This window comes from Artibeus jamaicensis, unplaced genomic scaffold (genome assembly GCF_021234435.1).
Source record: "Artibeus jamaicensis isolate MK-2021 breed Jamaican fruit bat unplaced genomic scaffold, CSHL_Jam_final contig_490, whole genome shotgun sequence".
Classification (NCBI taxonomy): Eukaryota; Metazoa; Chordata; class Mammalia; order Chiroptera; family Phyllostomidae; genus Artibeus; species Artibeus jamaicensis.
The window spans coordinates 5,745,253-5,770,169 of NW_026521861.1; the positions used below are offsets into that span (position 1 = coordinate 5,745,253).

Genomic DNA, 24,917 nt, shown 5'->3' on the forward strand with positions numbered 1-24,917 from the left:
CCGGAGAAAGCTATATATATAATTAGCACACAGGCTATGGTGGAAGCTCAACTGCCAGTGTAAAGTTTCACTGAAGTGTTTAGCAGACATGTGCCATGATCCTCGTTACTGCCGATGTCTTTGGGGTGCTCTTCCAAGACATCTGGATCTATCATGGACAGCTGAGCCTGGTCTGTCTGTGCACAAGCCATATGCTTCAAAGTCACAGCGGGGGAGGAAGTGTCCTTCGAGGGTGTCGTGAGCATTCTCCCAAGGAAAAACTCTGTCCTCATCAGTCAGCACTGCAAGGTAGCACTAAGTGCTTTAAATCTCCTCTCTAGTTTGGAAAGAGTCCAAGCCATTTCTCTTAGCCTCCTGTCATTCTTGCCTCCAGGGGCCTCCCAGTAGCCTGTTCTTCTAGGCTTTTGGAAGATGAATGTGGGCACAGAGGATGACAATGGATTGCACCTTGGCATGCACAGACAAATTGCAGGCAGTGATCAGCAAACATTAGGATGCATTGGCCCATCCTTGTGTTGGAGGTGAGATGCTGGCACCTGAGGGTCCAGAAGGAAGAAATAGGCTCAGCTAAGGGGCCTGTCACCAGGCAGCTGGCACTTAAAATTCTGCACATACCAGCTGAATTTGGTGCTGGTTCAACACAGCGTGGGTAGGAAGACTTCAGAATTGATGCCCACAGGACCCCCAGTGTTCATTTCACAGAATTACTTTACATACACTGGAGAATGACAGGTAAGGTTACCTAAGGGATTGTCCAAGGGAGAGTCAAGGCAAGAGGGAACATTCCGTGACAACCACCTTTCACTATACTATAGTCAAGTGGGGCTCTGGCTACTGGTAGAAACTCAGAGAGGTCATGGTAAGCCTTCCAAAATATTTTCAGAAATTATGCAGTTGCAAAAATCCCCTTGGGGCAGAAAAGCATACGATAGCCTCATTCACAATTCATATCCCACTTCTCAGAATGCATTTCAGTTAATGGTAAGAGGAGCAGGTTCCAATCTCCAGTGAATACAAGAATTGGGCCAAGAATGAGGGGTGTGAGAAGTGAGGGAGAGGAGAAACCTTACTGCTTTTCTCACCCTGTGTTCCTTTCACTCTAAAGTCACTTAAAATTGAAAAAGAAAAACAAAAGCAACAACAAAAGCCTAGCTTATTTTGGAACCTCACAGAAAAAAAGATTCCCAAAGGAAGAAACATTTCCAGGTGAAATCAGGGAAGTGGAACATCTCAGCTCACTTTTCCCTCCTGGTTTTCTATGAGAGGATACATTTGCTCTCTGCACAAGAACAACTGTTTGGTAAGTTAACAGTTAAATCATGAACATAAAATGTTAACTTCCTTTACAAATTCTCCTTGAATACAGTGGAGGAAGGAGAAACATTCTGACTTCAAAAAGAGGGATGTGATGGATGAGTTAAAAATCCATGGACATTTTTCTTATAAATGTATTTCAGGGTGTCAGTCCTACAAGGTAGGACAGGGATAAAATATTTTTGTCAGTGTAATAATGTTGCACTAAGTAAAACATAAGTCGTGGCGAGCTCCTGTAGAATCCCTTGTGAGCTCCAAGGTAATAATCCCTGCTGCCCTCTGGCTGAGCCCAGAGGTCCAACACTGGCTTTCGACAACCTGTCTGCCAGCAAGACGAGGATAGCCTTGGGTTACCAGTCTGAGTGCTGATGGCCAATTTTGCAAGGCCTGCCCAGTACTACTTGTTCAGACAACATCTCCAGAGGTGTCTCATGAGAGAAGATGTACTTTTTCTACGTTATATGATGTGTGTGTACATAGTACCTCTCAGCCCAATCATAGATAATCTGATGATCACCGATAATCAGAGATGTGACCAGTGATTGCTACACAGCTCAAAATAAATTGTTAAAGGAATGACTCTGATGTTTATACAGGTTTCAGGTAAGTTTAAATCATTTAACCCTGACCTACATATTTAGCAACTGCATTCTCTAAACTAAAAGCATATAAAGAAATATAAAAGAAAAAATATGATATGCAAAAGGGAGTAGAAAATGAAACAGATATAATCAAGGGAATTCCCATCCTCAGTAATTTTTCAACCTCACCTGAATCCTAAACACTGACCGAGACCAAAGCAAGAGCCTCATTGGCCCCTCAAATTAGCTTTCTGCTCACCACATGGCCCAGGAAACTCTCAATAGCATTCCAAGTTTATTTAACATCTAAATGCCTCAGTACTTTTCCAGTTAAACTAGCCTGCTTCAGGTAAATGGGGGCATCTTCTTGAACATGGGGATCACAGAGCCATAGACTGGCAAGGCCAGTGAATCCTTGCATCAAATTCAGAAATACCTTCCACAGCTCACAGAAGCAATAGTCAGCTAACCCCTGATTGGAAACTTCCAAAGACAGAAAATTTACTGACTAAGAAGGCCATTGTTCCGTACCTAGGAACCAAAGATTCTAGAAAGTTTAACCTTGAGGACAAATATGTCTGCTCTCTGAAAAGTCCACTTACAGTTTTCACTGTTGCCATCTGAAGCAACTCAGGGTGGATCTGGTCTCATTTTCTATCCTGAAATCTATCATATAGATGAAGATAATTACCAACTATCTTCTAAATCCTCTTTAAACCTAAACAAACTCCCGGTTTTTCCACATGCATGTGTACAAGTATGCCATGATGTCTCCGATACGTGGCTTGTCACATTGCCCTATGTTTGTCCTATTATTCCAAATCTAAGCTGTTGTTAAGGCCCCATGGGCCTAATACACTGAAGGACCCTGAGGGAGAAGGGCACAGGCTCACCAGTCAAAATCAGCCTCTGTGCAGACACAGGGCTCAGATTCCATTGCTCCTGCATATTTTCCTTGCATGCATTTCCGCTCCGACTTTCGCTTCTTGTATATCCTTTTTGCTCCCATGATGCATGCTTCCCCCTGGAAGGAGACAAGAATCTCATGCACTTGGGTACCACACTAGGAGCTTCGCTGCTCCACCATCAGGCAGTTCAGGGAGATGTCCCCAAACCCCAGTGTAATCTGGACTTTGGTGATCCACTCTGTGCTGATGGCTTTTGGTTTGCCACGTCTATGGACCTAGCACAGAATGCGACTCATAAGGCAACTGAAGAAGCACTGAGGGTGTGTCTAAACATGGCCTTAACTCCTCAGGGGTCCTGCAAAGCTTTCCTTGGCAAGGTGTTAGGCACAGGGCTGTGAGGGACACACAGATAACTAAGACTCAGCCCTACAACAAGTGTATTGCCAACAAATCTGTGATAATTAAGTTCAATCCTCCTGAGTGAATTCTCTAATCTTCTAAGATTCATACATTTGGCCATTTATAAGCATATGGAAGAACAGCATTGCTAAGAAATATAAAGATCCATTTTGCCCCAATTTATAATGCTTCTGCCCACACAACTTTATCCACTGATTTTATATCTATCTATCAGACAAGCAAGATGACTAAATTCAGTGTTTCTCTGCAAAATAAATGAACGCTTTGAACATCACAATGCTTCTGTCTCCCAAAGGGGAAAATATCAGCCATGCAAATGCGTGATAATTTACTGAGTCTCTGAATAGAGTGGGTGATTCAGCTGATGCAGCCCACACTGTCAAATGTAGCTCTCTTCACATGTCAGAACAGAAGTTCGTCTAAAACCATAACCTTTCTTGAGCAAGCTCACTTTCAGCAGCTCCATCCCACATCTGCGTGTCCGAATTTCACATAGGCTAGGTTTGGGACAAACGATGTGTTGCTGCCTGAATACAGTGATGGCTTTGCCGCCAGAACCTCTGCCATGTAATTTGAGGAACCTGCAGGATGGCTTCTGGCTTTGGGGAAATCTAAGGAGAGAGGCTTCACACAAGCATTTATTTGGTCATGAGCTGAACAGCCGAGGGGCCAGGAGGAAGGGAGGTTTCCCACTGATAATTCTGCACTCCACAAGTATCTCGGAAGAGGTGAGAAGCACTACTTAATCCCAGGGAGTCACAGCAGTGGGGAGAAAGGGAATTCTGAGCACTGCTCACAGAGCATCATTCCGTTGTTTTATGTCTCTGTGTGCATTGCCAGATCCCTTTGCTCACCCCTGCCTCCATACGACACGCTCAGATAAATTATGTTTAGATCCCCGTGCTGAGTTGCTATTTCATTTTAGGTTATTAGTCTAAGCCAAGCACATTTGAATTTTATTTCATTATATCTTAGTACAATAAAAACAGAAATTACTTCCCAAGAAGCTGTAAAATGTAGAGTTTGTTCACCGCTGTGGAACACGGAACACTAGATGAGCATGCGGGCCCAGAGAGCCCCAATTCCTACACTTGAACGACTCGCTCTCCCCCGACACACCCTGTGCCTCTTGCTCAGCACTCAGCCTCTGCTCTCTGGCTCCTACCTGGCTGTGCAGCTGCCAAGGTCTGTAGTCCTCCTCTGCACACCGTCTGTCAAAAATGGACTTGTAGTCCACTTTCACCAGCTGCCATTCAGAGCGGTGGCTGAAGTGTCCAAACACTCTACAGAGTTCATCAGGATAAAAATAATCACAATAATATCAATGCCAACAGTGATAACAGCAGCTAGCCTTTGCTGAGTTTTTAAATATACGCTTAGCACAATGCTAAGCACATTAATGCATTGATCATACTGTTTAATCCTCAAAACACATTTCTGAAGAGGGTTCCTGTTATTAGCGCCACGTTCCATATGGGCAACTTGAGGGTTAAAGAACCCTGTTAATTGCAAAAACCAATGTCAAATCACTAAAGAACAGGTAGAGTCAGAACCCAGGGTGTTTGATTTAAAAGACTACTTCTATATATTACACCACTGAATGGTTAACAACAAAAAAAAAATCGATCAATCAATAATGGAGAAAACAATCACAAATGCGGCATTCTGCATGGTCTGAGATTATACTTCTGGATTCTTTAGTTAATGTGCATGGTTTCCGTGGTTTCCGTGCGACTTTATTTTCCCACCAGTCACTAGAAAAAGTGGGCAGCAGTGTCAAGTGGCTAAGACTGTTTCCTACACTGTGCATTCTACTCTCCTTACTGAAAAAGACTCAGATATCTAATGAGGTGTCTGAATCACTAACTGTAGATAAGGATAAAAACCACAAAGCAGCCTTACCAGTCGGCATTTTTATCTGCGTTTTATAAATACAAAAAATTAAATGCAGACAATTTATAAACTGCTAATCTAGCTGTGCTTACCATGGCTTAAGGTGTAGTATTAGGCATACTAAACATTTGTTGATCTTTTCTATCATTTAAAAAAAAAACGGGAGGGAAGACAACTATTCACTTTGATTTTTACATTTCCATGGATGACAGGATCGACTGCTTTAATACCTTCCCTCCGTTTTCCATGTCTAATTTTCTAGGGGAAGGAAAGAGCGCGATTTCATATCTTGCATTCAAAGCTGATGTTTTGAACCCCATAGGCAGGCAAGTCATTAATCAAGTCTTTCACAAATTAATGATCATCTCTTTCCAGACAAGAATGAGAGCAAATGCAATTTCACAAGAACAGATTGTTCTCAGGGTTTCCCTAATTTGCCTCACAATTGGGTTAGGGAAAGAGCCAGGGAAAAGCAAGAGCCTGTGTGGGGTTTCGCGCAAGCTCTGTGTTCTGTCTTAAAGTGAAACCATTCTTACATGCCTGTGATTTTCTACCTATCGAGCTTGTTTCTTATTAAAGTTTTAAATGTACAGCTTCATTTTCTGTTGAAATAATCTCTTCTAATTTCCCCCAGGCCAATCAGGGGAAAAAGAAAGAAGCCAAGAAAAATGGCTACTGACATTTTTCTTTCCTCTTTGCTGGGGAATTGTGAAATCAGAGGTACTGGCTTTGCTGGAAATTCCAAACCGAACAGTAGTGTGTAAACTTTGCCATAAAACATGTTTCTGGATGAATAATAACACTAGAAGGCATCACTGATGTTCACTTACGTCATGATTAGCGTCTCTTCCCCAGGCTCACCCAAAACCCCGTCCACAAAAAGTGGAATAGATGTGAAACTGTATTTGCTCCAAGATCTCCCTTCATCAAAACTCAACCTAATGACAGAAGAAAAATAACAGTCATCAGATCACAGAAGGAAAAAATGATCCTTTCAAAGGAAAGATACCATCAACCAGGAGAGCATACATTTTAAAAGTACCTAAGGCACTGTCAAAATAAGCCTTGAATAAATGCTCTTAATTTCATCAGCAGATAGAAATACAGTTAGCCAAGCAATTTGGGACCCAGGGGTGTTATAACATTGACAAGGGGAAAGCTGCATGAAACGAGAATAATAATGAGCCTTTAACAGAGTTTGTTTTGAAATTTTGATGTTTTATTAGATCTTAGATCTCAGCGTGACTCTCTCCCAAATCATACTCTAGCAGCAAGCCTTACAGGTGATTCTGAAGAGCAATGACTTCAGGGGACCTACTTAGGTGGACTTGAACTAGCCACCTCTGAGTGATTAGAGACTTAGCAGAATCCCACTTACACTCTTTTAAATTGTGGTTGGCTCACTAAGTGAAGGAATGAGTACAGAAGGGCAGACTTTAGAGCACAAGAAGAGAGAAGCCTGCAACTCTGAGGGTTGCAGGGCATGTTCCCTCTGCTCTGCCCTTCTCTGGGGATGCATTCGCCCCCCAGGCTAAGCCTTGGTTTCTCTTATTTCTGCAGCTTTCCTTCTGGTCACCAAGGTAACTGACAGTGGAGGGAACTTCGAACAAGCTTGCATATGGAGAGAGAAAATTTCAAAAACACATATGAAGGGAGTCTTAGAATCCTCCATGGAAGTTAGGCCTTGTGGAAGACTGACAGGCAGAGCTGCTGAATGACACCCCCAAGCAGGAAACTAAGGAAGAACAACCAGGAACAGAAGTGTTGTGATCTCTGTGCAGAACACATACACTCCAGGGGTTATTATTTGGGAAAGCTGACTGTAAGAAGCTAAGCCACTCAGAGATTATACCATCCTACCCAGGATGGTTCTGAAAGAACAAGGCTCTGGGGCAGGCACCATCCCATTTAGAACTACAATGAGATTCTTCTTTCAGGGGCAGAATTTATTCTCATTCTCCCTCTCCCTTCCCTCCATCCCTCTCTCCTCCCCTCCCTCTCTCACAATCCCCTTTCCTCCTCCTGTAGGTAACAATCTTATTTTAATAGAGCAAAAGTATAAATGATATTCTAGTAGACCTTGACATTTTACAGCAAATGTGGTCACAATCTCATAGCCTGACTGCTAGTCTTTCAAGGAGAAACCCTCAGGTTCATGACTTGTGGGCAACAGGTGCCTTTACCAGAGATGCCGGATTGGGAGAGATGTGTGCTTCATAGCAACCAGGACTCCACCTTGGTCCAGATACAACACACTGTGCTCTTCTTCAAAGATCTGGAAATGGAAACAATATCCACATGGACACACATCCACAGCCCCGCACACCCAGAGTTCAAAGAATTCATTTTCAGATGGGGAGAAAAAAATCCTTCCCATAACTGAATGAGGTTTCCCCAAATCTTTGGGAAGATGCAGTTATGAGCAATGCTTCCCAAGGTGGGCTACGGGTACCACTGGAGTTGCAGAAAATTTTCGGTGCACCACAAACCAAATTTAAAGAATAGGTATGTATTTATGTTTGCATTCCTGTCTTTTTCTGGCATGTTCTACTGATTCCCATTTATAATGATGTCGGAATACTGGATAACTGTCATATTGGGTAACCTTTGAAGATGGAAGAAACCTTAGAGATACTTTACTCTCACTTTCTCATGGTTACAGAGAAGACCACCAAAGTTTAGAGCGATGTGGAGAGTTGCCTAAGGCCAAGTACACAGTGACTGAGGGAGCTGGGGCTTGCAGGGTACAGTGACCCTTTCAGCTCTAGTGATTTCGAAATTTCCAAGTACTCTAGAAAAAGGTGTTTTTGTTCCATGAAAAGATTCTCTACCGAGTCATAAAGAAGCTCTGATTAAAATGGCACCATCAGACTTCCGCCAAGATGGAGGCATAGGTGGAAACACTTTGCCTCCTCGTACAACCAAATCTAAAAACAACAAAGTTTTAACAACAATAAACGCAACCAAGCCACAGAAAATCGAATGATACTGAGTCTGACAACAACAAACCACTCAGCTAAACCGATGAGAGGGGCAGAGCCAGCAGTGGAGCCTGTCAGGCAAAAAAGATCCCCCAACCTGGGCTCGCAGGTAGCCAAGGGCTTGGATCCCAGGTGCAAGGTAATGACGGGCAGACCCAGGGAAGGCGCAGAGTGGCTGGCTGACCACGGTCACACATTTGTGTACAGATAAACAGGCGGGGGGTGGGGTGGTGGTGAGGCAGACCGGGCGGGAGGGAGTGAAGAAGACCACTATTGCTACCTCTTTGACACCACGCCCACATACATCATCACAACCCAGCAACCTGGGTGGCCCTACCCTGGTAAATACCTAAGGCGCCTCTTCTCAAACATAACAGGCACAAACAGATCAAAACATGGCTCAAGAACAACTCAGAGCCCCAGAGCCGATAAATCTAAGTGAGGAAGAAATAGCCAAACTTTCAGATGCACAGTCCAAAACGCTGGTGATCAGGATGCTCACAGCACTGGTTGATTTTAGCCACAAATTAGAGAAACATATGAAAGTTAAACTAATTGAAATGTAGGGAAATGCACAGGAAACCAATAGTAATGGAAAGGAAACTGGGACTCAAATCAAGGGGGTGGACCAGAAGTTAGAAAAAAAATGACCAAACAGAAAAATATAAAGAAACAAGAATTCAAAAAAATGAGGAGAGGCTTAGGAACCTCCAGGACATCTTTAAATGCTCCAACATCTGAATTATAGGGGTACCAGAAGGGGAAGAGGAACAGCCATGAGCGGAAAACTTATTTGAACAAATAATAAAGGAGAACTTCCCCATTCTGGAAGAGGAAATAGACTTCTGGAAATCCAGGAAGCTCAGAGAGTTCCAAAGAAGTTGGACCCAAGAAGCAACACACCAAGGCACATCATAATTACATTAGCCAAGATTAAAATGAAGGAGAGAATTCTAGAAGCAGCAAGAGATAAGGGGACAGTCACCTACAAAGGAGTTCCCATCAGACTGTCAGTGGATTTCTCAAAAGAGACCTTCCAGGCAAGAAGGGGCTGGAAAGAAGTATTCCAAGTCATGAAACCCAAAGACCTACGTCCAAGATTGCTCTATCCAGCAAAGCTTTCATTTAGAATGGAAGGACAGATAAAGTGCTTCTCAGATAAGATTAAATTCAAGGAGTTCATCATCACCAAGCTCTTATTATATGAAATGTTAAAGGGACTTATCTAAGAAAAAGAAGATAAAAAAGATGAACAGTGGAAGGACAGCAAACTCACAGTTATCAACAACCACACCTAAAACAAAAGCAAACTAAGAGGACAGCTACATCATGAGTGAACCATAGAAATAAGATCACATGAAGGGTTAGCGACAGGGGAGTGGGAGAAGGAGAAGGGGGGGAGAAGGTATAGAAAATAAGTAGCATAGACCATAGATAGAAAATAGATAGGGGAGAGGGTCAGAATAGTGGGGGAAATATAGAATCTAAAGAACTTGAGACATGAGGTCATAAACTAAAGGGGGGAGGGGTGTGCAGGGTGGAGGGGAATGAAGGGGGGAAATAGGACAACTGTAATGGCATAATCAATAAAATTTTTTAAAAAAAGAAGAAAGAAGAAAAAAAATGGCACCATCATCCCTGGGTACATGTACCACTGGATCTTTCTCCAAATGTGGAGGAACGAGAAGTTAAATGGCGACAGGATAGAAACAATTTCTAAGTCCTCTGTGTATGTGATGCACACTGCTTTCTCACGGTCACACCGTTAGTGCAGCCAAGTCTGTGGTTACACTGTAGACCTGTGGAATGCCTTTTCCCTGTGTTTACTTCTTACACTAGAGATATATCCTCTCCCAGGACTGCAGAAGCAGAGACTTCTTTTGCTTTGTTTGTGGTGTTGGAAGGAAAAAAATTAGGATTCTGGCTCTGTAACTGTTCTCCAGAGGAAGCCTGATAGTCCATGTTCTTAAATACCTCTGAGATCAACAGCCCTGAGGCTTTTTGGCAAATTTCTCCCTTGCCCTGCCTTTCTCAATACACGTGCATCCCACCGAGGACTTACGGTGGGGTCTGGGATTAGGAAATAACAATTGGACCAGAGCACTGAGATCTCTGTCGAAAATGTATAGCAGAGTATTCTTATTGCTGGGTGATTACCTGCACATTAGATTTCAATTTACGTGCAAGTTATTGTATGATAATTAAATGTCACTGGGTTATTAAAACATATTTATTGAAGGGTAACAACCACGCATTAGGCACATATCATGTTATGATTGCTAAACCTCATTAAATGCCTGTTGTATAAGCTATGGGTATCTAATTTTCATTCAGAAGAGAGGAAGCATTTAAGCTAAACACATTCATTTAAAATGATTCCATTTCTACTTCCCCTAGCATATGCACCGTGATGGTTATTACTCTGTCTTTTGCTCATGAGATTTAAACATCTCAGAACACCACCTGGGTAATGGCTATTTCTATATCACTGCATTGCTCTCTATTCTGACTTGAAAGCAAGGGGAAGTTGTGGAGATAACTCAGCATTAGGTATATAACTACCCCTCAAGGCCCCATGTTCCCTATGTGGTAAACTTTTCGGGATTCAAGTCTTTCTTTTATGATAAAAATTCAGTCAGATCTATTTTGGTTTCATTGTCACTTATAAACTGTATTACATATAGGCTCTGAATGTGGGTCATTTTTATTGAATGGCAAAAAAAAATCAAATTGCAAAAAGATTTGCTAGCCCCAAAGTCTTACTTAAGGCAAGATAAATGCATTGGCAAGCTTTAGGATTTATATGTAGTTGAATAAGTGATTACATATAGTAGAATAAGTTCCCAGAATTGAATCCAGTTGGGCAATTTTAATGTCATTTAAACTTCAGCAACTTGATCCAGAATACTTTCTTACCTGCCTCCAAGTGTTCCCTGCGTCTGAAGAGACAAACATGCTGATGTCACTGTCAGACAATTCAGAACCTATGTTCCCTAGAAAGAGCACATCACCATTAGTGAAAGGAACCCTCGGCAGAAGCTAACCACGAGCTATATTGGCAGTCAGCATTACTTGAGATTGCTTTAGATTGCAGGCATATCTGAGCAGAGTTTTTCAGCATACTTGCTTCAGGATCAATGGTTTCAGTGCCATTCCAAAATATCCTTAGGTTGCTTGTTGAGTTCCAAGTGGAGATATCCAGCTTACCTGATGCCACTATGATGCTGGGGGCTGTATCTCGGCTGGCAATGATCCCTGATGTGTAGGGGTTCTCAGAGACCTTCAGGTGAAGGTGTAGGGAGCAATAAGGCTGAGAAGAGGAAAAACAAGTGTCACAGAAGCACACATCTAAATAGTCATTTCAATCTCATGTTCTGAGCATCGATCCAATCATCAAATTGTCCCAGCTATCCTTGCCTTCATGGACCCTTCCATTCACCCATCTTTCATGTCACAAATATCCGGTCTGGTGCAAACTAAGCATCAGACAGCTGCCAAGCTGGTGAAGGAGGGGCATCTTCATTGTCAGTCTAATCGATTGCCTGAATGGTATTAGGGCACTCACCAAACATGTTAGCAACTTTATCGGCAGAAGAGTAGGTGTAGCTTATTAGAGTTCCATCCACTCACATTTGGTTTGACTCTCATGGAGTGTAGAATTTAAGATCTTTCTAATGATTAACATACAGAGAAATATTTTAACAGCTATAAGATCAAGTATGGACTGATATGAAATTCTAGAGGGTGATCAGATGATGTCTAACTTTGGATCAGGGAAGGATTCAAGGAGAAAATGGTGCCTTTGGCAAAGATGGATAGGTTATGAACTGTAGACAAGGTATTGAGGAGGGTAAAGAACATTTCAGGCCTGAGTAATACAAATAACAAGGAGAAAACACACAAGAGTTGAGTTGTGATCCAGTATTTAGTCAATAAGACTGAGGAAGAGAAATGGGATATGAAGTCAGGAAAGGTTTGGTGAGGCTGAGGCTGGGAAGCTTCGAAGAAGTCAGCTGGCTTCTCTTAGCCCCTTTCCACTGAGACCTTGGTCTCAGTTGTCCAGAAGAAGCTGTATGACATGTGAAACTGTCCAAACATCCACCAAATAATTGATAATGTCTGTGTCAGGTTATTACCAGAAGCAGTATTATTCAATAGAAAAGTCACACCTGTAGGCAAAATGTACTGGCAATAGCAATTTCAATGAAAACTTAAGGGACTTGTTCATTTGTGTGTAAAGTCTTGATCAAATTTTCTGATTAATATATCAACAGTTTTCAAAAACGCAAGAAATTTTATGAGTCCCCTTTAAAAGAGTTCTTGTACCCAGTTGTCAAAAACTACGCATTTGTGTCTGAACCCACATTTCTTTCCATCGCTCAGGAAGATTGCTTTCTAATCTTATCGACTTGAGTTTTTGGAATCACCAATGTATCTCTGTTATTACTTTTAGTCTGCTCTGTGAGTTGCAACCAACAGATATTCAGAGAGCTGGAGATGCAGTGATTAAATTTATATAAGATAGAGTAAAATGACAAACTGAAAATGAAATAGAAGAATAAAAGCAGCCAAAATACTGGTGAAATAAAACAGTGGATCACAATTGGGTCTTTTCTTCACTGCCACCAGAGAGAGCAAACTCTCAACGAATAACGATATTAATGAATTATTGCTTTTACGTGAACATTTCACGTAAAGTTACTTTATAATGTTTCAAAAAGGTAAAGAAGACTGCCTTCTAGAAGAAGAAACAGACCCAAACTCTCGGCTTCCTTTTATCCAAGAAGACTAGAATGGGTATGCTATGCTATAGAGGTCCCAGGATAGCCCTGCACAGTTCTCAGAGGCTAAGACAGGACACAGCAGGGGAGTCAAACCATTTTTCCATGGAAGTCTTCCTGACAGCTGCACCTGATCAGGGTCTCCCCTTCCCTGGTCTACAACAGCTTCTTTTACTACATGCAATCCTGTATTATCTATCCAAAGTATGTATGGTTCTATCCCCTAAAAGATGTACTCTACAAATAAAGAGAAAATGTCAAGTACTACTTTGCATCTTCTGCAGAACTTAGCCTAGAATCAAAAAAGTCAATAAAAGTTTGAAATAACAAGCAATGCTTTCATGCTAGGAAATAAAAGACAGTGCTGTTTCACTCAGAACAATGCCAGCAGTACATGGGTTTATTTGTAAACCACAGAGTAATGTGAGTATCTCTCTACGGCCCTAGAATTGCATCACTCCTCAGGAATTATGCATAGACATATGGGTTGAATGGAGGACCTTTGTACTGCCCAACAGGGTGAGGCATCCGTGGACAAGGGAACAACCCAGCTTGCAAATTTTGAACTGCCACTTGCCACAGACTTCATCTCTCAACAGTCTGGAAGACTGTAAAACTCAGTCACCACCTGACCCAAGGATTGCTCAATGTGGGAACATGCCATTACAAAGGAAAGAGGGCATTTCTAACTGCCTATCTCAGCACTGCTCAGTTGCTATGGCTTTCAAAGTCCAAGATAAGTTAATCTGAGAAGAAAAGATACCAGTTCATGCAATAGCAGGAACATTAGAAATGATCTTTTTGGTACATTTTTTCCTCCATGCTCACATTCATAGTACTGGATTGCCCCCAACTGGTACAAGGAGAATATTCTGTGGCTTTACATGTTTTTAAGGAAGTTATATAATCTATCTATATCAATGTTCATGTAAGTGATGTAAAACTTGAAAAAGCATGTAAAGTGATTCATTTCACTTTTTTCCATTTAAACTTTTGTACCTGACCAGTTTTAAACGTTTGTCAAGGTTCACTCACCAAAACTTAATACAGAGGTTTATTATAACAGCAGTCAAGCCACAGAAAAATCCTAAGGACAGAACAGAAGCTTTGCAGTTCTTTATTTTTTGCCCAGGAAGGGGGCACTCTGTCCACTTCTCTCTTCTTTCCTGTCTGCCTTCCAGCCTTCTTTTCTGCCATTGCCAATCATGTACTGACTATGTGAGTATCTTTCCAGAGTTATCGCCAATTCAGTACAATCAAAATACTGCTTGTCCCAAAAGCACTTCTCAAATTTTCTCATTTTTCCACAGTTGGAAAATATAGAACTGTACACTGGAACCACCGTGACCTTGGAGGGACCAGCATGCATGTTTGGAAGCTGCCCTTTATATGTCCTTACACAGTCACAAGGGATGGAATAGCATCAATCAGTCAATTCTAGAAGCAACTACATCCTTAGTCTTTACTCTTTTCAGGGCAGACACAGGTTTGAGGACCCGATGCAAATGAAGGACTCTACCTACAAACAGTGCAGGAAGGCAAAGTGCACACAGTTTCATATTCAAATTTCAGGGAGCACACAAGTTCCTGCAGTTCAAAGTGGACTTCTAGGTCCCAATGTCCTTTCTTTTGCCTTATTCTTTTATTTCTTATTTTAACTAACAAAATCCCTTGGCCACTGAAAGCATTCAGTTTTACTGATCCATTTATAAGCCACTGTCTTCCCAGCACTGTGAATGGCGAATAGAGAATTACTAAATGATAGAAGACATTTTCCCACCTGGGAATAAATGAACTAAAAAAGTGTTAGGTTGCTTGAGGGTCAACCAACTTCTCATTTCACTTCCTCTTTCCCCCCACCCTCTGTATGAATAGCCTTTAGCTCTCATCCTCATGGTACCATTACACGTAGGAATCCAAATCTGAGTAATGTCCTGAAAAGACAGATCAGAGGTTTCATAAATAATAAAGCAGCAGGTAAATTCCCAAATAATAGCCCCTAAACCCAACCCTGGACACATGTTGTCTCTGACCCTGAGCTGGAGCTTTGAACCCACAGATCTTCAGTAAAGGGTCAGTGGCAAAGCAGAGGGTGGTCCCTGGACTGACTGGCTGGGTATGGGGCATTCAGTCCCACTCCGATCCAGCACAACATGCATAGTCAGTGCGCAAAGGAGCGGAAAACAGTCAAGAATCTCCTGGGGAAACTGGCTGCTTAGCTCCAACTGAAAATGGCCAACTGAATCCATAAAGAAATCACAGCCTCTCTCCATGAAACACTCCGCTTCCCCTAAGGGCCCAAGGATTTGTCACAGGCTCAGCTCACATCTTGCCTCTTGACAGCCCATGCCTAAGGCTTTGGAAGCAGGTGGACTGGGACCTGTAATGCCCCATCTAATTGTACAATGCTGCCTTCAGAGGAAAGAAATCCCAGTTGAGCCCTCCAGGCAATCAGTCTAAAAGTCCTAAAAATGCAGCCCCAAATTACCCTGGATGTCTTATTTCTACAGAATACATTTTACCAGGAGCATCCCTTTTGGGGCCGTAATTCTGAACTTGTCCCACATTTGTAACAGCCCTGCTAGAAAATCTCTTTTCTAATCACTAGGCTGTGCTTTTGGTGACAGTGTCACTTTCCAAGTGCTCACCATTTACAATCACTTTTATCTCTTCCCTGCCACCAGCTCCCAAGCCGAGAGAAGATTTTTAACAGTCTGGGTCTCCCATAGCTCAAAGATTTTGTTTCTTATTTTGTGCCTTTGGCAGATTTTTATAAAGTGATTTTGGACTCTCCTCTCTACTCCCTTTGTCATTTCCCCTCCTCACCCTGATCCCTGTTTTGTAAAAGTCAGATTGAAACCACATTAAATAACAGGGTTCATGAGGGAGGTAGGCCCAAAGACTCGCAGGTATTGTACATCTACATCTTATTAATTCATCTTTATCTTAATGAGCTTACTGATATTGTTGACTTCAGGGTCCACTTGAGCCCAGGTGCTTCAGGAGGTGGCAGGTATGACAAATCCTGCAGTATGACTGTCAGTGGCAAGGACAGGCTTCCACTGAAGTCTGAATGTAAAACTCAAACACCACCTGTCCATGGAGTACCTGCTTCAAATGAACAAACACCCTCGACGACAACACCTGTGTGGAGCAACTTCACTGTGACAGGTACGATTCTTGAGCTGACTGTCTGGAGTGGCCACAAAGGTAGCCACAGTTGTTCTGCCTAGGAAGCTCCCGTGTTACATTAGCAGGGAACATGGGCAAATGCATGGGCTGATTTCAAAGGGTGAAAAGGGTCATGAATAAAAAGGAGCTGGGACCAGTACGACTTCAGAAACAGTTCCAGTGAGCTCTTTGAATCAACATAAGTGGTCAAGAATCTGAATTTTAAGAAGCAGACAGACTAGGAAAAGGGCATTCATGTCAAAGGCAAAAAGCCCGAGACAGAAGTGAGCAAGGTAAGTTAATGGTATGGAAACACCATCCTCCCCTGCTGTGGTTTATATGCAAGGAAGGGGTGAGAGGTTGAAGACCAGGCGGAAGAAGTACAGAGACCAGACCACATGGGACCTTGCAGACTATGGTAGAGCATTTGGAATTTATTTGACCTGAATTAGTCATTAGAGGGTTTAAGTAAAAGAGAGGCATGATCTGATTTTTTCAAGCTCAAGTTGATGCCATTCATTCAAAATGTTAGGTAAAGGAACCTGATAGTAAAGGGAAGCAAGTTAGTATTGTCTAGGGTCAGAGGTTTGGATAGTGATTGCAAAGTAGAACGAAGAAAGTTTTGGAAAAATGGTGAAGATTTTTATTTTGACTGTGGTAGTGGTTACACAGGTATAGACATTTGTCAAGATTCATCAAAGTACACTGTTAAAATGGGCACTTTGTATGTTTGTATGTTTTACCTCAATAAAGTTGGGTTTAAACAAAACAAAGGTCACATTGGCTGCTGTGTGGAGAAGACACTGCCAGGTTGGGACAGGAGGAGCACTTAAAAGCCTGTCACTGCAGGGAAAGTGAGAGATGGCGGTGCCTTATATTAGGATGGTCCCAGTGTTTAGATTTTGGAAGCACAGCACTAAGACCTCCTAACACTGGGCTGGTGGTGGAGCAGGGAAAACCTCGCTAAGTGCTCTGGGTAAGAGGCATTTCTAACGGCTTATTTATGGTGCTGAGGTTTTCCATAGGATATGGAAAGTCTCTTTGCAGGATATGACTAATTCTCTCACAGACATTTAATCTCCAAAGTGCACAAAAGGATGGGGGAATCATACTAAGGCAATGGTGCATGCCATGCACCTTGGGAAAAACATCATGGTGTGCTCCAACTTAAAACAGATAAACTAGGAAGGTGGCCATGTTTTTAAAAAATGCTACTGAACTATGCCTTGCATAGAGAAGGTACTCAGTAATAATGTACATTTACTTTCTCTGGCGCTGGCTTTGTGCACTCATTCTAACAAACGGCTTTCCCCTGTGAGTTGCCAGTAATAAGGATAGAAGCTGAGTGGGAGGCTGAACTGCAGACAGTTTCCCTGATGCACAGTGACAACTGTGATATCCTCTGCAACTAATAAGGTCAAGCTATGGCTGCTGGCATCTTCTCTGGTAGGAGGGTGACCTGCTTACAGCTTTTTGAGATGAACCTGCAAAGTGACTGTTCAGACTTCATGGGACAGAAGAAAGCAAGCTGAGTGTGGAAAATATTCGAGTCAGAATTTTATGATGACTGTGAATCCTGGTATAGGCACACACACTCCAAGCCCTTCCTAAGACTAAGAGGTCTTCCTTCCATCTTAACATGCCTGCCTATCCCTTTTGGGAGTGCAAATACACCTGCTGGATTGTTTTAAAGAAATGAGCATTGAATTATACTTTGGCAATTAAATCTCTTCCTCCACTCCTCTTTGTTCACTCTGCATCCATTCATGTGTGAAGTACAGGGCAGATACCAGAACCACTGGGAGGAATAAGATGTAACCCTATAATCTTTCACTTAGTAATCTAATCTCTTTCAAGTACACTGCAAACTCCTTGAAGGCAAAACCCATTTTTAAGCCCTCTCTCAGACACAAACATATAATTGAATATATAAATAAGTTCATGCTGATGTACTTATTCCCCAGATGTTAGATCATTGAAAGAGAGCCATACTTCAAAGCAGAGGTCAACAAACACTTTTTTAGAAGCACCAGATAATAAATATCTTAGGCTTGGTGGACCAAGCCTAATCATCGTCCCTGACATGACTGCTCGGTTCAGCCAAAGAAGCCATAGACAATATACAAATGAATAAGCATGACTACAAATGAATAAGCATGACTATTTTGCAATAAGTTTTAGTTAGAAAAACAAGTGGCGGGACATAGTTGCTGCACAGGCCACTGTTTACCCACACCAGCTTTATATAATGTGACGTATGCATAAAACATAACATAAACAGTACCAATCAAAGTTTCAGTTAGTAGTTCTTACCCTTTTTTGAGGCATGAAGTTCTCTGAAAATATGGCTAACCATCTCCTTTAGAAAACACAACTACACAATGGCACACTCATTTCACCAGTTCTACAGCTGGACGTATGTGTCGTTTGATCTGTAACAGGTTATTCCTAGGAAATTAAAGACGTACCTGCCCACCATGGTGCAAACTGTTCTAGTCTCCCTCAGACTGCAATGTGAGGCTCTCATCAGAATTTGGGTTGCAGCTGAACATCCTTGGAAGTGAACAAGAAACTCTGCTTTTCTCTTGTCTCTGAGCACAAAAGGCAGCACTGTGACTCTTCGGCACGCTGCCTTCATCCTTCCCTGTCCCCTTCTGTGCAGCCACTAAGCGGGGAGCCCTGGAAGCATTTCCATCCACCTGTTTTGACACCTGGGTTTCCAGCGCTCACTGTTTGGGGCGTTCTGCCCCGGTCTGAAGACTCACCAGTAAGCAGTGCACCGGATCCCCTCTCAAATCCGTGTCTGGCGCCTGCAGCAAACGCCAGTCTCTGCCTTTGTTATACGTGATGAATGTCTTCACTTGGTTGTCAATCTTCTTGTTAGCCAAGAACATTCCCTTTATCCCTGCTACCTGGGAAAAATTGACATGGCTGAAAAATACATTGATTTGAGAAGGGATATATTTGTTTACTTAAAAACAAAAGCAGATTGTCAAATTCAGCTGTGAGCACTTGTCTTGGAGGAAAGAGGGTGAGAGGATGGGAGGGGGATGATGATTAAGTAAAATGACTCCCTGGGTGGTGGGAAAGCTGTGCCTGTGTGGTAGGGGGAACACAATGCAAGTTTGATAGAGGATTTTCAGTTCCCCTAAGGTAGGTTGGTAGTAGCTTGCCATTACCCAGAGATAAACTTTGGTGCTTTCAGTTTGGTTGCTTGGTAAATTATTAATACACAAATGCTATTTTTATATTATGTTAGGTGTTAAATAAAGTCTTAAGCTTTATTTCATTTAAACCTGGTAGCAGTCCTCTTGGGTAAGTATCACTTACTCTCTTTTACAGATGAGGAAACTGAGGCTCACCCAGGTTAACCGACTTGCCCGAGGTCACACAGTCGAAGGAAACACTGGGCTCCAGGAACACACCACCGTAAGTGGCTGACCTGGGATTTGAACCCGCAGCTGTGTCTTCACAGCTCAGTAATTCAGGGGTGTCCAGTTGGCAACTCTGCGCCACGCTGGAAGAAGAGTTGTCTTCGGCCCCAAATACATTGTGATGCATAATCACAAAAAAAAATCCCATAAGGTTTTAAGTAAATGTACAGTTTTAGGTGGGGCTGCATTCACAGCCTTCCTGGGCACGTGCGGCCCGCAGGTTGGACACCCCCTAGATCACGTTGCTGTCTAGAGTCCTGGGCATTGAAAGAGGTCAGTGAAAGCTTCTGATCCCATTACTACTGTTTTTTTCTTTCATGTTTTTCTGTTACACATTGCTCTACTAAGCCACCGAAATACACTGAACAAAAGAGAACTGTTTTTAAACCGAAAGAAGTAAATCCCTAAATCGGTGAACAATCCCCTCCTCCATTCCCACAACACCGTTCTTCCCACTATTGACAGTTCTTATTAATTATTTTGCTATGAAATATGACTGCCTTCTCTCCACTGTATGCTATGAAAGAGTAACAGTTGGTAAGTATCCCAAACTGTGCTGTAACAAATAATTAATTATGCATTATAATTTGGGGGGTTGAGTTTATTAAACACATTCGTACATAATTTTGTTCTGCCTGAAATGATGACGACCCAGGGAAATGGGGGGCGATGAGGAAAGGGCCTGAATACGTCGAATTGAGCATCCAGTGCTCTGCATGGGGTAAGCCCGAGACAGAGTTTTCATGACCCTCCTCTGAGGATAAGGAAACAGAAACTTAAGTTAGGCGCCTTTCTGGAGCACAAGCAGGGAACTGGCATATTTGAACGATTTAATTTAACTCAGGCCCCTTCCATTATCATATAAAAATGTTTAGGCAGGTGCGTAAAACAACTGCATGATCCTTCCCGTGAGCCAAGCACTACGCTCAGCCCTTTGCATGTAAAACCTTCAATGTTCACTGCAAACCTGCGCAATAGCGGTTACACCAACCCCATGGGTGAGGAATCCGAGGTGTAAACAAAATGTAATTGCTTAAGATAACACAGAGCTGGGGTTCACACCCCAATTCTCTGACTTCCTGTGTTCTTTCAGCAACAAAAGCTCTGGATCCAATACAGGGGCTGGGCTTCAATCAATAGAAGACCCAGGGTTTGCCTTTGCTCCTGACACATTCAAACCTCATTAGTTTGTACCTGCTGATTTGGCATCTGGGATAATTTAGAGTTGGGCCAACTTCGTACACTTTTGGAAGACATGTTTGTTAAGCAAATAAATGGCATAAATGAGTGACTGGGAAGAATGCTTTGAACTGCTTAGGAAAACAAGCCTCATTTGGGGCAATCACCAGAAGTCAGAAGAGCTTCTTACACATTGTCTGCCCTCAGCAAATGTGGGAGACGTAAATTCCAGGGGCACTCAGCCTTCCAACAATGGCATGTGAATTACAGATAATTTTAGTTATTCACTCACTACATCAGCTCCAAAAGGACTACTCACTGGGGAAACTTGTATTGGTTTTGCATGTGTTCGAAAGACTGTTACATATTTAATACGACTAAACTGCCAGTTCTTTAAACATTAAATCAGAATTTTCCGAAATTCACATACGTATCTTCCCTGCACAGTGCACCCTCATGAGGAACAGCACGATCGTACCCACCCGACACTCTAGGAGGTGACAGTAGGTACAGGGGAAGGAAAATATTACCTCTTCCCGTAGCTTCATTGCCCATTTCCCTTTCTGCTCTCCCCTCTGCTGGCCAGGGCAGTGAAGGGCTCTGTGTGTTTAGGAGCTGATTCATTTGATTTGCAGAAGCAGTGACTTCATTGGCTCCTGACTGCTTGGCCTTATCAAAAGCCACTTGAGCAGAGAGCTGCACTTTGTAATTCATCCCTCGCAGCTTGGCCTTCAGGTTTATCGGGGGCATAAAAACTTGGCAGAACAGAGGGAATGTGTGACAAGATTGGAGAGCTGGAGAGGGTCTGCTTAGTTTCCTCTTGCAGCCAAGGCACAGGGGTCCATGAAAATCCTATGAGGTGTTTTTTGATTGTTTGCTTCTTTGGACTTGTCTGCAGAAATAGTCACCCTGGCTCATAAGGTGTTCATTTTTTTTGTTTTTGTTTTCCCCTTTTCCGCCCTTTCCTGTACCTTTTACTCTGAGCCCGAGAAGTCCATCTTTCCGTGTGTCTTGGTGCACCCACATGCCTGAGACGCTTTCCTCCAGGGCTCTTCTCTGAGGCCTCATAAGACATTTCCCAGGCTCTCCCCCTCCTACTGCAGGACTGTGGCTATCAAAGGAGCTATATCCAAAATATGGGATATGTGTAATTGTGTGTATGTGGTGCACGTGTGTTTATGCATGCACGGAAGGTCTGGGGTTCCCCTGAGGATGAGAGGACATGGTTTGGTTGTCAGACAACCTCCCCCTGTATCCAAGCCTGTGCCAAACTGTGGAATGGAATGGGGCTGGGGGACAGGACCAGGTGGGGAAAGAACCATTCCCCATGGAAGACACACCTTCACATAGACACACTTTCCAAGGCAGACACTCCTATGGGAATGACGGATCTCACCGCTGGATGTGTCTTCCTTTGGGGGGAGACCCGTGACCTTCTCTCCTTCTCTATGTTTCTGAATTCTGTGCAGAGACACCGAATGTACTGAGGGGCCACTTTTCTTCCTCTGCCTCTCTCTCATATGGGGAATTTTAAACCAGAAGCCTCAAAGGTCATTAGTGATTGTTATTCTTTGATATCACATAAACCATTTGGATTAGACTTTAAAGGTGAAGTGTTGTAGCTCAAACCTCGAGCCATCCATGAAGCACATCAGCACCTGCACTGTGCCCCAGGATGATGTCTTACTCTCTTTGATCGCATAGGCTACTCCCAGTCCCTTGGATCACACACCTTGACACTCTCTACTCATCCACTCCTCCAGGCCCAGTTAATAACCCTTTTTCCAAAAACTGGCATCTCTTTCTTTCCTGCATGGTCCCAAGCTCTTTTTCTCTGTCCTCCAATTTGTCTCTCATACAGACGGTACCTATGCCTTGGCCCTTAACCAGTCCATACACTTCTTAAGGGCATCAGTCTTCCCAAAAACTTCCCTAGTACTCCTTACACTCCTTGAAACAAGTTAATTCACCATGACATCACCTATTCTCTCTCCATTATAATCCCCCACTCTGGTGTAACTTGTGGATTGTCATGCAAGTCACCATATTTCTTCATTAACATTAATGAAAAGTCACTTGGTACAAAAAGTCCTGGTTTTGTGTCTAATAAAATAGGTAGCAAGACTTCTGCATTAGAAGATACAACCACAATAACAGTAACGGAGATTCACTGAGTACCTATGAAGTGTTAGGCCTTCCACGAAAGGCTTTGTGAGCCTGAGCTCATCAATCTGTTCGCGTGCTCTAAGTGGCAGAGTCAGTATCCTCATGTTACAGATGAGAAAACCAAGGGTCATTTCCTTGAGAACCATAGAACTGGACTCCCAGTCAGTTTGCCTAACTCCAGAGGCCACATACTTAACTGTATTATTTCCTCAAACTTCTCTCGCCCTCTAGAGCATTCTGAGAGAAGTATCATATTTGGATATCACATTTACAGGAAGCTGCCTTTTATCCATTCAGTAGTACATTTACTCTATAGTTGTTCAATAAATATTCGTGAGCTTCAACTATTTATCACATATTCTTACAAAACTGGGGATATAGCATCTAGTATGTCTAAACAATGATGCATTCATTCTACAGACCTTTTTTTGAGAGTTAGAATATGCTAGGTGCTGGGACCTGGATTTCTTTGGTGATTTAAAGGGAGAGCCCAGTTATCTCCTTTGCCTTTCAATATTTACTGTGAGAGGGTCCTTTCCTCCCCATCTTTCCCACGTTCCATGCGGAGGTTAAGCTGGGAAGACCCCGGAACAGAGTTCTTGTTCATTTCTGCCTCTCACACTGACTGGGAGGTGATTCCGCCCACCCTCTCTGAGTCAGACTCTCATTACAAACCCAAAGTGTCAACATTTGAAGGATATGAAAGAGACGAATCAAACACTGGCAAGAAAGAGAGTATACTCATGAGCGCAATTTCTTCGGGCTTTAGGGGGTAGGATATTTTTCTGTTCTAAAGAGAGGATCCCAGCCAAAAGAGACATATCCTTGGCAGGTACCAGGAGTACCTCTGTAGTCACAGAACCCATTGTCAAAACAGCCTCCCTGTTCTTTCCTTCCCTGCTGCCCAGATCACGCAGCACTCTTCTGCCAGGGAGACACTAGTCTTCAATAATTATGAGACATTCTATGTCCTGTGATAAATATATCCTGTATAGGAGAGGGCTTCTTTTCTTCCCTACCCACTATACTGGATTGTAAGAGGCACTCTTTCCCTAAGACATCAAGGTATTAGCTCCCTCATCATAATGGGTGAGCTTTCTCTTTTAAAGAGAGCACACTTAAAACATGGAGAGGACACTATGTGTGTAACAGAACATGTACCATGTCTTTTTGACACCTGCTGTGGCTCATGCATATGTGCCCACATTCTGGGCATTCTGAGTTTGTTGGCCAGGTGGCTTCACTTCCAACACAAACCTTTCCACTTGGCTGGGTAAACTGTCATTGTCCATTAAGCCAAAGAGCTCTTCATCATTATTAATTAATATTCACTTCCCAGAGGAGGAAAGATCTTGTCTAGAGCTGTCAGGCTCCCTCTCATCACCCATGCCGGATACATGTGCGAGGAATCACATGTCTCAGACACACTGGTCACATCTCTTTTGATCTGGCCACCATCAGGCTCGCTGGCTTCTGTGGCCCATCACACATGGTACCACTGGAACACCACGCTCTTCAGGAATGACAGATTTTCAAGGCACTTGTTTCTTAGGCTGATTTTACACAAACACAACACTCCGTGAAATGGGCATCTACATAATAACACTGAATTTAGCATGACTGCAGGCTCGGGACTTGGTTCAGAAGGTAGTGAACAGGTCCAGAGCAATCACCTGTTCATTCGGTTGAGGTTGGCTTTCCCAGACCATTTTCTTTCTCCAGTCTAACTTCTGTGACTGCTAAGTAAAGTCTAGTATCAGTTATCCTGCCCACCAATGTTCCTTTGTCTTACAGCTGTTACTCAGCTACAATCCCAACTACTGGTTCTTTCAGAGACACAAAACAGTTTGTAGTGATGAGTTTGCATACTCCAGGCTTAGGAGGCTAAATCTGCCACTTACTAGCTTTGCAATCTTGCAAAAATGATTGCACTCCCTCTGCCTCCATTTACTGATGTGTGAAATGGGAGTGATTACACTCCCTATGTCAAAAAGTTTAATTTATGAATTTAATTAGATAGTCATTGATGGTTTTTTACACACTGATGGTTTTTTGACACGCAATGACACCCAAACTATTTGCTGTTATT

The 24,917-nt window shown here is 42.8% G+C and overlaps 1 protein-coding gene across 9 annotated transcripts in view; it reads right to left on the bottom strand.

The window, feature by feature from the left end:
• The window catches only part of SORCS1 (sortilin related VPS10 domain containing receptor 1), a 485,244-nt gene that overhangs the window by 78,720 nt on the left and 381,607 nt on the right, over positions 1-24,917 (bottom strand). For all 9 annotated transcript variants that reach the window (XM_037165612.2, XM_037165607.2, XM_053668607.1 and 6 more), the window contains 7 exons: positions 18,815-18,961; positions 11,305-11,407; positions 11,014-11,090; positions 7,300-7,391; positions 5,947-6,054; positions 4,389-4,506; positions 2,789-2,919 (listed from right to left, as the gene is read on the bottom strand). In XM_037165612.2, the coding sequence (XP_037021507.2) occupies positions 2,789-2,919; positions 4,389-4,506; positions 5,947-6,054; positions 7,300-7,391; positions 11,014-11,090; positions 11,305-11,407; positions 18,815-18,961 (776 nt within the window). The remainder of the gene's footprint in view (positions 1-2,788; positions 2,920-4,388; positions 4,507-5,946; positions 6,055-7,299; positions 7,392-11,013; positions 11,091-11,304; positions 11,408-18,814; positions 18,962-24,917) is intronic.